The sequence below is a fragment of the Benincasa hispida genome, chromosome 11 (assembly GCF_027475165.1).
Source record: "Benincasa hispida cultivar pf3 chromosome 11, pf3_genome.v1.1, whole genome shotgun sequence".
Classification (NCBI taxonomy): Eukaryota; Viridiplantae; Streptophyta; class Magnoliopsida; order Cucurbitales; family Cucurbitaceae; genus Benincasa; species Benincasa hispida.
Genome location: NC_143488.1, coordinates 52,980,234 through 52,992,614, shown reverse-complemented (window position 1 = coordinate 52,992,614; position 12,381 = coordinate 52,980,234). Strand labels below are relative to the sequence as shown.

The 12,381-nt window shown below is 30.3% G+C and overlaps 1 protein-coding gene across 2 annotated transcripts; it reads right to left on the bottom strand.

Annotated features, from left to right (window-relative positions):
* Nucleotides 1-7,255: 7,255 nt before the first annotated feature.
* LOC120091576 (GDSL esterase/lipase At5g14450-like) lies at nt 7,256-11,698 on the bottom strand. Of its 2 annotated transcripts, none has more exons than XM_039049674.2 (5): nt 11,269-11,698; nt 9,736-9,945; nt 9,460-9,629; nt 8,890-9,163; nt 7,256-7,632 (listed from the first exon to the last, which is right to left on the bottom strand). In XM_039049674.2, the coding sequence occupies exons 1-5, from the start codon at nt 11,498-11,500 to the stop codon at nt 7,391-7,393; spliced, it is 1,128 nt and encodes a 375-aa protein (XP_038905602.1). In that variant the 5' UTR covers nt 11,501-11,698; the 3' UTR covers nt 7,256-7,390. The 2 variants fall into 2 exon arrangements, with proteins under 2 accessions (XP_038905602.1, XP_038905601.1); XM_039049673.2 differs by having other exon boundaries at nt 9,460-9,632; nt 11,269-11,674.
* Between the last annotated feature and the right edge of the window lie 683 nt (nt 11,699-12,381).

Below are 12,381 nucleotides of genomic sequence, written 5' to 3'. Positions count from 1 at the left end.
CAAAACACTGGAAAAACATATCAGTTCACCATCTTCATACAGTTTATAAAAAACCCCCCACCAAACTCAATTAACAACAATTGAGTACTTAAATCATGCTCTGATACCAATTGATAGAGAATATTAACATGCAATGGAGAAAATCATAATCAATGAGCACTCTAATTATACTTAATTTGAGTTTAAAACATGCTTCAAAGTAACTATTACAGAAGAGGGTTTGCTAAACAAAATATCGTTGATGAAGCCTCTTTAACACTAGCTAAGTTCCACGTAAATGTGCTTCAATCTACAAGTAAACCACAATGAACATCTTCTTTACTATTCTCTTGCAAGTACTGTGAGGTGGAAACACTAAATTGAGCTAGATTTTATAAAGATATGAAGAGGGTTTGAAGGGTTTCAAATTCTATAGAGTTTTTGAAGAAGTTCTTGAAATCTTTTTTCTTTCATTATTCAGCCCAGCACTTTAATTTATAAAACTTTCATCATGCAAATTCAAAGCTTGCATGAAGGTAAACTCCTTCTTCATGGAGAAAATGGAATTGGATGAATAAAGTGCTTTGCACCATAGTGGAGATTTCCAACTTTTAAAAATCTCCACTTTGGGTTTTCAAAATTTATTTTAAAAAATTGATTTCTAAATAAAAAAATTTATTTTTTATTACTTTTATAAAAATTAATTCAATTAATTAATTTTAAATAAAACTAATTAATTAAACCTTTTAATTAATTTTGTTAATTTAATATCTAATATTAAATTAATAAAATACCAATTTCACTATAATGAATTTAATTTCATATAATTAATATTTAAACATTAATTGATTCTCCAATTTTGTTTAATTTCGATAAAATTAAACATTTCAATTGTATCGAATACAATTAATTGAAACCCTAATTAAATTTGAACATTTCAAATTCTAAACCCTAATTTCAAATCTCGTCAAGATCCCTCAATTTACTAATCCAAATTACAAGCTAGAAGAGGGACCTTATGGACCTACAGATCATGAGCTCCAACGATTTGGAATTAATTGGTTAAACTCTTTAAACCGAATTATTCACTATTCCTTAACGACCAAGACATTCCACTATAGTTCGATAGTTGCACTCTCCTCACTGTAGATATATTTATGTCCATTTTAACCATAATCAGTAAGTCAATCCTTCATAGATCGTTCGTATTTACAATTGGGTCAAAGATTATCGTTTTATCCCTATAAATACATCTTGCTCCTTAAGCTCCCACTGATCCTCCATTGAACAATTGATTTATAGTCCAACTTATAAATCATAACCATCTCTTCCATGAGTGAGGGTGGGGCCCCATTGTTCAGACAAGGCATCAACACTTTAAGAAAACAACCTATCTACTAACCGTAAATCGGGTAGGAGTGAATTCCATATTGCAAAGTTATGTCCCCAGTTATCTATCCGATCTTATCCCCAAAGTGGGAGACTTATTTAGCAGTGTTGTTGGACTACTCTCACCTATGTAGATCAAAGGATAATCCTGAATAAACAGGAGTTCATAGTTAACTCAGGATTAAGATCGAGTTACCTTAGGTCATTGAGTTTGAGATAGTCAATTTTAATAGTAAACGATTGTTACAAAGAAAAGTGACTATTTCGAGGTTCGATCTTATGCACACTTACTGCACATGATATCCTCACTCACACGTCTCTACATGAATGATTTTTGGATCACATCATTTATATCAGTATACAAAATGGATCGTATCCAATAGTGTCACCAGGATGAGGGATTCAATCTCATTCGTATACTTATAGACCATTTTGGCTATATACTAAAACTTGATCCATTTTTATGTCGCCACATAAAGTTAAAGTAATGTTATAGCCGTGGATTCGTTATTGGATTTTCATAAAAGGATGCAATATCAATAATAATTTATTGAATAAAAAACTCAACAATATTTTTATTGATAAAATAGAATATGTTGACACCGTTTACGAATTGTGAGTTTAGGACATTCCCAACAATCTCCCAGTCGAACAAACACTCCAGTGAAATAAACATAAATATATAATGTTTACAATGTTGAGAAATAAAGAGAGAAAAAATACAATAAACTAAGGCATCCATAATACCCTTTGACATTTTTCCACTTGCCCTAGATTATGTTGCTCATAGTCCTAGTCCAACCAGGTGGCCCTTGAACACTTTAGCCGAGAGGGCTTTCATAAAAGGATCAGCAATGTTGTCTTCTGAGGCTATCTACGTGACTATCACATCTCCTCGGTATATAATCTTTCTGATGAGATGGTACTTTCTTTCAATATGTTTTCCACATTTGTGACTTCTAGGTTCCTTGGAATTAGCAACTGTACCACTGTTGTCACAATACAGAGTAATGGGTAGGTGCATATTTGGAACAACTTTCAAATCTGTCAGGAACTTGCGCAGCCACACTGCTTTTTTAGCTACTTTGCATGCAGCTACGTATTCTGCTTTCGTCGTGGAATCAACTATACAACTTTGTTTAATGCTTCTCCATACTATAGCTCCCCCATCAAGAGTGAAAACTTGTCCTGAAGTAGATTTCTTAGAATCTACGTCATTCTGAAAATCAAAATCAGTGCATTCTGTAAGAACCAAATCCTTAGGTCCATACACAAGCATATAATTCATCGTTCTCCTAAGATACTTGAAGATATTTTTGACAGCTGTCCAATGACTGTGTCCTGAGTTAGATTAGAACCTTCTAGATTCTCACTAGAGAATATTGAGGACTTCTTCGTGGTAGTGTTCGATGGATTCGATTGAAGAATGTCTTCAAAGGTAAGGTTTCCTAAACCTTTTTTGTTTGATTTTTTTTTTGGGCATGTTGTATAATTTTTTTTCCTTAATGCATGTGCTGTAAAATTGTTTTTCAAAAACGATTGTGAATTGGGATGATCCACTCCTGTTGTGGTCCCCTTCATAGGGGTTCCTTCAATTGGTATCAGAGCAATGGCTTGATCCCAAATTTCCAATTCTTTTTTTTAAATTAATTTTACAGTGATGGTGGGTATTTTTCTAAATTTCCCAAATTTCACTCCTTCCCCGAAGCAGGGGTAAATAGATAAATTGCTCCCTTAAAGGCTGATTTCGGGTCTTGAACAATGTGGCGCCACACCCTCTCTTGGCCTGAGAGGGGTTTAGTCATAGTGGGACTATGATGTATTGTTCATTAGAGGGATCAATGGTACTTAAGGAATTAGATGTAACTACATGGGCAAAATGATAACTTGGCCTAGTTGTACTTATGAGCAATTTGTGAAAGATCATCATACTATTGATTGGTTATATTCAATTGACATAGAAATATATCTAGAGTGCCGTTGTCGGTCTTTAATGAAGTGTCCAACAGTTAACGGATGGTGGATAATGTAATTAAAGAGTTTAATTAATTATTCATGTACCGTTGGAGCTTCAAGCTACAAGTCCATAAGGTTCTCAATTATATATGATATAATTTTCATACTGTATTTGATATGTAACACCCCCGGAGTTTTTTTTCAAGAATGAACTTTCGAGGATGAAAGTTCTTTGAGGAGGGAAGAATGTAACACCCCGCACATTTTTTAGTAATAATGTAATTTCAGTAACTTTATTGTTTGGAATTTCAGTAATTGTTATTAGTTGGAGGGCATTTTGGAATTTTGGACTTCAAGTGTAAGTGCGGGAATTTAATTGTTGGAGTGAAATTATTTAAATTGAAAATTAATGGCAGAAATTAATTTTCTTTTGAAACGGAAAGGAATTAAATGTAATTATATTTATTTCCTTTTTTGTTTTATTATTATTATTATTATTATTATTATTATTTTATAAAAAGTCAAACCCCACCCCCTTTTCTTCCTCTTGTTCGTGAGCCCGTCCGATGCCGCCCAAAGCCGCCGCGTCAATTTCTTCTTCATGACCTCCGCCACCACTGCTCAAGCATCGTTCGCTTTTACCGTCACTTGATCTATCGATTTGGGTAAGATTTCTGCCATTTGGGTTTGTTTTCGGTTGATTCTTGAATACTCATTTATTTTTGGCATCAATTGGTTGATACCCATTGTGTTTCAACTTTATATTCAAGTTTGTGAAGGTATTGAGGTATTGTTTAGTGAAGTTGGAGTTTGTTTTAGAGAGTTTTGGTAAGTTTTATGCTTTAATGACCCTCTCGTGGATTAATTTTGGTTGTTGAGAAATTTTGGTAAAGTCATTTGGAAGTGATTTTTTTTTACGAAGTTATATATGGATAATTTATTTGAGACATTGGTAGTGAAGTATGTATTTGATTCATGTTTTAATCATGTAAGCCTAATTTCAAATTATGATTAGGGGGTTGATTCAAGAATTTCATTCAAGATGAAGAAGAGTTTGGTTTGCTAATTATTTAGGCTTAAAATTGGAGGTTTGGAAGGTGAATTCAAATTGGATCACATCTTAGGTAAGGTTATCTGGAAATATTTTGTAATATTTAGGTGTTTGGAATTTGGCCTTAACAATTAATTTTAAAGCTTGGTTTATGTTTAGGCTTGATTAAGGATTCAAGAATTTCACAAAGATTCAATTGCTTTTTGGTTCGACCTAATATCAAGGTAAGTAATCTTACTACTAGAACTGCCCACGGGCCAGATATTAGATGTATGCTAGCATGTTAAATGAAGGTTATGGCAGAATGACAGCATGAAAGATTGATAATATAACATGATTAAAGTATGTTTTGTTGCGAGATCCGAATTATTTATTTATGCATATAGACACTTGAATGCTAGTATGAGATGGTATGTGCTTCCATGGTTGTATTTGATCTGATGATGTTGAGGTATACATGTATGTTGTAGAACCATGATGTTAAGGTATATGTGTATGTTGTAGAGCCATGATGTTGAGATTTATATGTATGTCATAGATTCGTACAGTGATGATTATGATGTTGAGATTGTGCAAATATCCTTACTGATTAATTAAATGCCCATTAGATTTTGTGTTTCCTTTGGGATTCACCAGTTTGTGTTTCCTTTGGGATTCACCAGTTTGTGTCTCCTTCGGGATTCACCAGAGGTAGTGGACATACTTAACTACAGTAGGAGAGGACTCAGTCTCCTTCTTGTTTCATGTGCATATGTGTCTCATGAGAACTAGAGCAGTTTATATGTTTCACCAGAGGTGGGCATCTAGAGGACATAGATGTCCAGCCTGACCCCAGTAGTGGGGTTACTTACTGAGTATTTTATACTCATTCTTTCTCACGTTGTTGTTTCAAATAAGGGTAAAGATGCATCAGCGATGAACAAATGGAATTCGTCATCAAGCCACTGGGACTAGTTTTTACGCTTCCGCATCATGAGATTTAATGTTCTTTTCATGTTTCTCTTAACTTTTAGTTTTGATATTTAAAACTTACATTTAAGAATTGTTTTTCAAACTTATTTATTGTCCTTTATGATTTATGGGTACCCTACTATCGTTTTAGTATTTGAATTTAATGAAAGTTTTTTGAACTTACCTTATTTAATTAGCATTTATTTCGCCATAACCGAGTGTCATTTTGAGTTCCACGCATGCATGTATTTAGTAACAGTCTAACTTAAGTCCTAGGGGATTGGGTCGTTATATGATACATTATAGTTTAATGGAAGGAAATAAATATTTGAATGAGATTCAAATATATTATCTATGAATATGATTCATAGTTTTTTAATTTAATATAAATATGATTTATATTAAATACCATAAAATAGAGAAAAGAAATTGTAGTTTATATTGTACATGATACAATATTAAAACTATAGGTTACATGTTATATTTGATATAACATATAGTTTAATATAAATATAATATGATAAGTTAGTTATCATATTTATTTATATTGTTTTATTATTTTGAATAATAACTTCCTCTATTTTCTCTCCAACCACTTTAGTGTGTGGTTATTGTTTTTGTGGCAAGAGAAATAAAAGAAAATTTGTTTTCTCTTCTTTCGACACACGGCTAACGTTGGATTTGTTGAACGATTGAGTTTGGAGAAAAGTTCTGTGTGCTATCTCAATCTTTCTCCTCCAACTCAAACTATCCATCTTAACCAAAATAGTCAGAGCCCATCATTTCTGGGTTCTCACCTTGAGAATACAAAGTTCATTGTGATAGTGTCTCCTCTTTGTTTGGTTCGAGAATATCTTGAAGAAGGTCTTCAAGAGTTGCCGTTTGTGTTCGAGCCTCGTGATTGTTTGAGGGAGTTATGTGAAGAAAGGTTCTTGAAGGGTAATATGTCTTGAATCCTTTATTTCTTTTAAAAGCATGCTATAGTTTAACTTTAAATACATATTTACTATATGTTTACTGTAAATTATGTTTTCAATAATTAATGGAATTTGGACGATCCGCTTCCGCTCAAGGATCTCCTTCAATATGAGTCCCTTCATGCAACTCATTGAGTAAGGTGGTCAGGTTATAGTCAACCCTGTTCATTACAATATTACTATGGAACTGCAGGAAACTTTCAAGTAAAGTTTCCAAGATGAAACTAACATGACTGGTCTCATCGATGACAAATCCATTCATCTCCGCTACGTTAAAGTGAACCATCATGTTGAGAACATGTTCTCGAACAGATGCCCCTTCTTGCATACGGGCATTGAAGATGAATTTAAACGCGTCATATCTGAGTTGTGTGGACGGTTGTCCGAATATCCCCTGCAAGGACTCCATGATCTCACGGGGAGTGATCGTGGGCTCATGCTTCTTGGCCAAGACTTCAAAAAGGCTTTTGAAAAAACTTAATGTAGTCTAGTCCAAATTTCACCCAATGAAAAATCGTCATGTGATAGTTTTTTTTTTTAATGATTTTTTTTATTAAGTATAAAAGGGTTGTACACCTAATCATTGTCCATTGCATTTTTCATTCATTTTCTCATTCCAATAAAATTGATGCTCTAATATACAATTCTTGATCTTGAGGAAAGACCTTTAAAATTGTTCCTAAAGATGCAATTTAGGAATTTATGACGTGATTAAAAGTACTTTTTAAAAAATATATATAGCATTGTAATTCAAATATGGATAAAAGTTCAAAGGTACTATTTATGAAAATGTATTCTTTGGAATACCTTGAATCTGTTTAGTAATCTGAATTATTCTCCCTAATAAAATTGTTATCCCTCTATCTCGTGAACCGTATAAATTTATGTGTCGATTCTTTATTGTTTTGCATTTTTTGTTCCTCTTTCTTTGTTGATTCCATAACAATATTAATTAATATCTGAACAAGTAACTCATTCTCAAGGCAATTTATGGTTAAATATGTTATCAGACAAACTTTTGTTCAATATTCATATGTTGTAAATAAGACGTTAGGAGCATGAATAGATCACGATCGTTAGAACCTAATCAACGACAAGCGTGTGTGATGGGAATTTGGGGGTCTGAGAAGGAGCCTTTGACAATCTGATTGGCAATCCAACGGTTTGCAGCTTCTGTATAGTGGACCCCATCCCAACTGATAAATTTGGAAGGATCATCACAAGATCCACCGTACACTTCGCTACCATTTATGATTTTCCTGTTCCCGCACCACACATGATTGTTGCCCTCGTGGTATCCACAACATATTTCTCCCTTCTCCATAAATCCTAAATTTTAACACCCAAGAATAAATTTGTAAGAGAAAAAGAATAATATTTGAAAATTGGTATTATTTTATCAATTTAAATCTTATTTTGGTCCTTCAACTTTGTACATTATTTTATTTTAGTTCATAAATTTTAGAAAAATGTCTCTTTTAGTCCATGAATTTTTAATATTGTTTTATTTTGGTTTCTAAATTTTTAAAATTGTTCATTTTAATCATTAAACTTTACAAAAATGTTTATTTTGGTCTCTGTTATGTTAATATTTTATTAACTCTTTAATAAAATGATGAGGTGATATGTATTTTTGGATGATTAGGCTATTAAATAAGTTAGATACACTAAAAAAAATCTATAGTTTCAATTTTGAATAAGGTGGCAAAGCGGGAGAATTTAAAAGACATTTTTAGTTCAAAATTTTGATCTTAGTATTTTGGTGTGTTTGTTGTTAATGTTTCACTTCACCTTCATCTTGCTCAATATATCTAGAGCATAGTCATCTAAAAATACAAGTTCCCTCAAATTTTCATTGAATAGTTAACATAATTTTATTAGAAGTGACTAAAATAAATACTTTTAAAAATTTACAAACTAAAATAAATATTTTTAAAAGTTTAAGGACCAAAATAGAATAAAATCTAAAGTTCAAGAACTAAAATAGGATTTAAACCTATTTTATTCATGTAATTTGAAATTGGTTTCAATTTTGAGTTCAATTTTCATATGTCCAAATCCAGTGCATATCTTCCAAAAATATTTAGATAAAGGGTAGATATAATAAATTAAAATTTATTTATTAAACTTTCATGTTTGTACATGTACAATAGGTCCTAAGATTTAAAAAAATATCTCGTAGATTTATAAATTTTCAATTTTGTGTATAATAAAATTTTAGCATAATCAACCCCTCTTTTAAAGTATAATGAATATATTATAAATAATTAAACTTTGTGTCAAATAAATTATTAAACTTTAAATTTTATGTACAGTAAGTTTATGGGCTTTTAAACATATCTATCAAATCCAAAGTTTAATGATCTATAAAGATACAAAATTCAAAGTTTAGAAAAATTTAAATAAATTTTATAGTTTAGGAATCTATTAAATATAAAATTAAAAGTTTAGAGATATATTTATTTATTTAACGCATATAAAATTTAAAGATTAAACTTATAATTTAGACTCTAAATTACCATCCAAACAAAATAAAAAATATAATCGATTTCATATTATAAACATTAAATATGCAAATAAATTTACCTTCTTCCTTTGCATTAGCTATGAGTTTGAGCTTAGCTGCAAACACATCCACATATACAAGAGAGGCATCTGAGAGAATTGTTCTTAATTTAATGATTCGTTCTTTAAGCTGTTTGTTGAACTCCAAAGCGGCGTCGTTTTGGTACCTGACGCAGCCGTTTTGGTCAAAATCTCCGGGGATTGGATTGGGAATGCTACGAATTGCCACCGGAATGCACCCAATGGGCCCTGTGTTGTGTACCCAAAATGCCCTTGCTCCTTCTTTATATAAATCCTAATAAGGGAGAGTAAACTTGTAATTTTGCAAAGAAATATTGAATAAATGACTTATTAGCTGTTTTTTGTTTTTAACGCTTTCAGAGAATTTTTTAAAATTGATAGACTAGATAGTAATTGAAGTTAATTAAAGTTGAGGGACTGACGTTATAATTTAATGTTTAGCCATATGGAACATTTAAGGACAAGAATGAAATGAGTTTAATGGAAGGATAAAAATTATATTTTAATCAAGTATGAGCCTAAATTTATCTAAGAGTGAAATCACAATACAATCAACAAAAGTCGACTTACTTCAATAGCTCTTGAGAATTCATCGATAATATTGGGAATTGTCGTTAGAAATTGGGCATTTGTCATTTTTCGAAATCCAGCGGAGAGATCGTTTTGGCCAATATCAATGGTGAAAATAGCCTTTGAGAACTCTTCTGGTATTGGAAGAGTGTTTTTTATGGAGTCATCTACTGCTGTATTACATATTTTGTAATTATTAAGAACAATCACTAACATAAAGAGGAGGATGGAAAAATATCTAAAAAAAAAAAAACAACAGTAATGTTGAAACTCAACCTTCGAGATATCGGTCGATTGTACGATTTTTGAATTGACGAAACTGGACAATTTGAATATCGAGTGAAAATGGACTAACTCCATTCTCAAACACTGATTCGTTCTGACGTCGAATTGTGGAACCACCAGTTGCAAAGTTTGCGCCGTGTCGAAAATTTGTTCCAATTGAATTGAGATATGCACTTAAATAGGGCAACTCTAGATGCTTCGCTGCAAATTCAAATTCAAATTAAATTAATTTTTGCCAATCAGATGTTGGAATCCTCACACTTTTATTTATTTAGTAGAGAATCAAAGTGATTTATATATTGTTTTTCTCCTTCAACTCTTATGTTATTTTATTTTAGTCCTTTATAATTGAATCTCTCACATTTTAAAATAAACACTATTTTAAAGAATTTAAAGGTGAAAATAAATTAATACAAGATCTTTCATCTTAGAAATTTAAAAGGGTGAAAATTTGAAACTACGAAATAGATGTTAAGTGATAAACTTTTTAAAAGAATCTTGATATGGCCAATATTTTGTTTTGTCACCAATACCAACGAGATAAAAATTAAAATCAAATTGATTTCTTCATTTAAAAGATTAATTTCTATATTTTTGCTTCAAATAAACATTTCAAAGTTTAGAAATTGAAATATAATAACTTTTTTATAGTCTAATATAGTAAATACAAGTTAAGAGATCGATTTTCTTTCTTTATAAAAATAAAATATTACAAAAATCAAATCCAAAAATTAATATAGATTAAACTTAAGGAACATATAACTTGTTATGTTGGACAATTTTCATCTTACATGTCATTAATATATATATATATATATATATATATATATATATATAATATATTATATAAATAAGGAAAAGAATTAAGTATAATTCCTACCCAGAGTTAAATTTTCAATTAAAAGTTTAGAAAAAAAGTTTAAAATTGAAAATTAAAGTAAAATTTCAGACTCAATAGACACTTTTAAATATTAAAAAATTAAATAAATATAAGATTTAAGTACTATTTTGGTTTTTATATTTTTACTTTTTTTCATTTTGGACCCTCTAAAATATTTATTTTGATCCTACTTTCAACTTTGATTCATTTTAGAACAAAAAATTTATCATTTTTATCTTTTAAAATGAAAATGAAGAGATTACAATGACAACTTTTTAAAAACATAAAAATTAAAATGAACGAAAATAAAATGTACAATGGTTAAAATGTATATTTTTAAAGTATAAAAACAAAATGAACCAAAGTTAAAATTATAAGGATTAAAATGAGCATATTTAAAGTATAAAAAGATGAATCAAAGTTGAAAGTATGATGACCAAAATGAACAATTTAAAAATATAAGAACTAAAATGAAAAAAACAGAAAAATATCTAAAATAAACCAAAACAGAAAAATATGGGACTAAAGTACTATTTAGACCTAAATAGGAATATGAAGGTTTGCAACTAAATTTGTAATTAAAATTAAAAAAAAAAAAAACCAAAAAATAAAAAAAACTCAAAATTTTGAAAATGAAATATAACCGATAAAATCGATAATGAGGCGGCCGTCGCAGCCTCGACCGGCGGTTTTGTGGAAGAACGTCTCGCCGCAGGGCAAAATGGTAGGGTAAAATGCGGCGGAGATTCCGCCGGTATCGGAATTAGAATCGCCGAAATTGTAAATCGCCGGAAAATCGCAAGCTCTCGAATCCGCCATTGAAATCAGAATCGATGCTACAGTTAAAGCCATTTGAATCTTCATCTTCATCTTCATCTTCAATCAAAGAAGTCAAACAAAGAAAAAAAAATGCTCTGTTCTTATTTTCTTCTTCTCACAAATGGCTAATGCCTCGGTTCGAGCATTACCCGAAATTTATTACAGAAAAAAAAATTTGAAAGTGGAGGTAAGATCCCTTTTTCTTTTCTGGTTTAATTGAATTGTTTATTTGGTGCATTTTTTTAATGCTTCAATGTTATTTAAATTTAATAAACATTGTTTTAATAAGAAAATGCAATTAAGTAATGTCTCCATGATTCTTGCGTTGAAATTTGTAAAGTGCGATATGATTATTGTAAGTTGAGAGTCCAAGATTTTTTCACCGTTTTGGTCAAAGTTTCACGGGTATGGATTTAGAGATTTATAACGTTTCATCGAATAACCAAATATTAGTTTTTAATATCTTTTTATAATTTAAATACAGCCTAATTATTTTAAGTATAGTTTTCAAATATAGAAAATATTTATAAAATATAGTAAAATTTTAGAATTTATCAATAATAAGTTTCTATCAGTATCTATCCATTTCTATCAATATCTATCATTGATAGATTTGTGTAAATTTCAAGTTCATGCCTTAATTTTAAAACTTGACTAATTAGATCAAAATTTAAAGATATTTTATATAATTTAATCTATACTTTGCGACACGAAAAAATCTTTAGCATGATTTTAAATCTAAATTATGAGTATGAGGTTCAAATTTGTTTACGGAACTTTTGAAAAAAAAGAAAAAAGAAAGTGTGCATAAATATTGCATATTAATTAAGAATTGATACTAATGACTAATATATTGACCAAGTGATCAATATGAACGTAACTCAACATAGTATTTGTACTATCGACTTTAAGATTAGAGGTTCGATTCTTCTATCCCA

What these genes read in the sequence shown, in the direction of transcription:
- LOC120091576 (XM_039049673.2), bottom strand. Translation starts at nt 11,500, where the DNA reads ATGAAGATGAAGATGAAGATTCAAATGGCTTTAACTGTAGCATCGATT. An exon ending in CCTCATTATCGATTTTATCG is followed by an intron (nt 9,946 to 11,268) that starts GTTATATTTCAT and finishes TTGAATTTGCAG; the next exon opens with CGAAGCATCTAGAGTTGCCC. An exon ending in AATCGACCGATATCTCGAAG is followed by an intron (nt 9,633 to 9,735) that starts GTTGAGTTTCAA and finishes TATGTAATACAG; the next exon opens with CAGTAGATGACTCCATAAAA.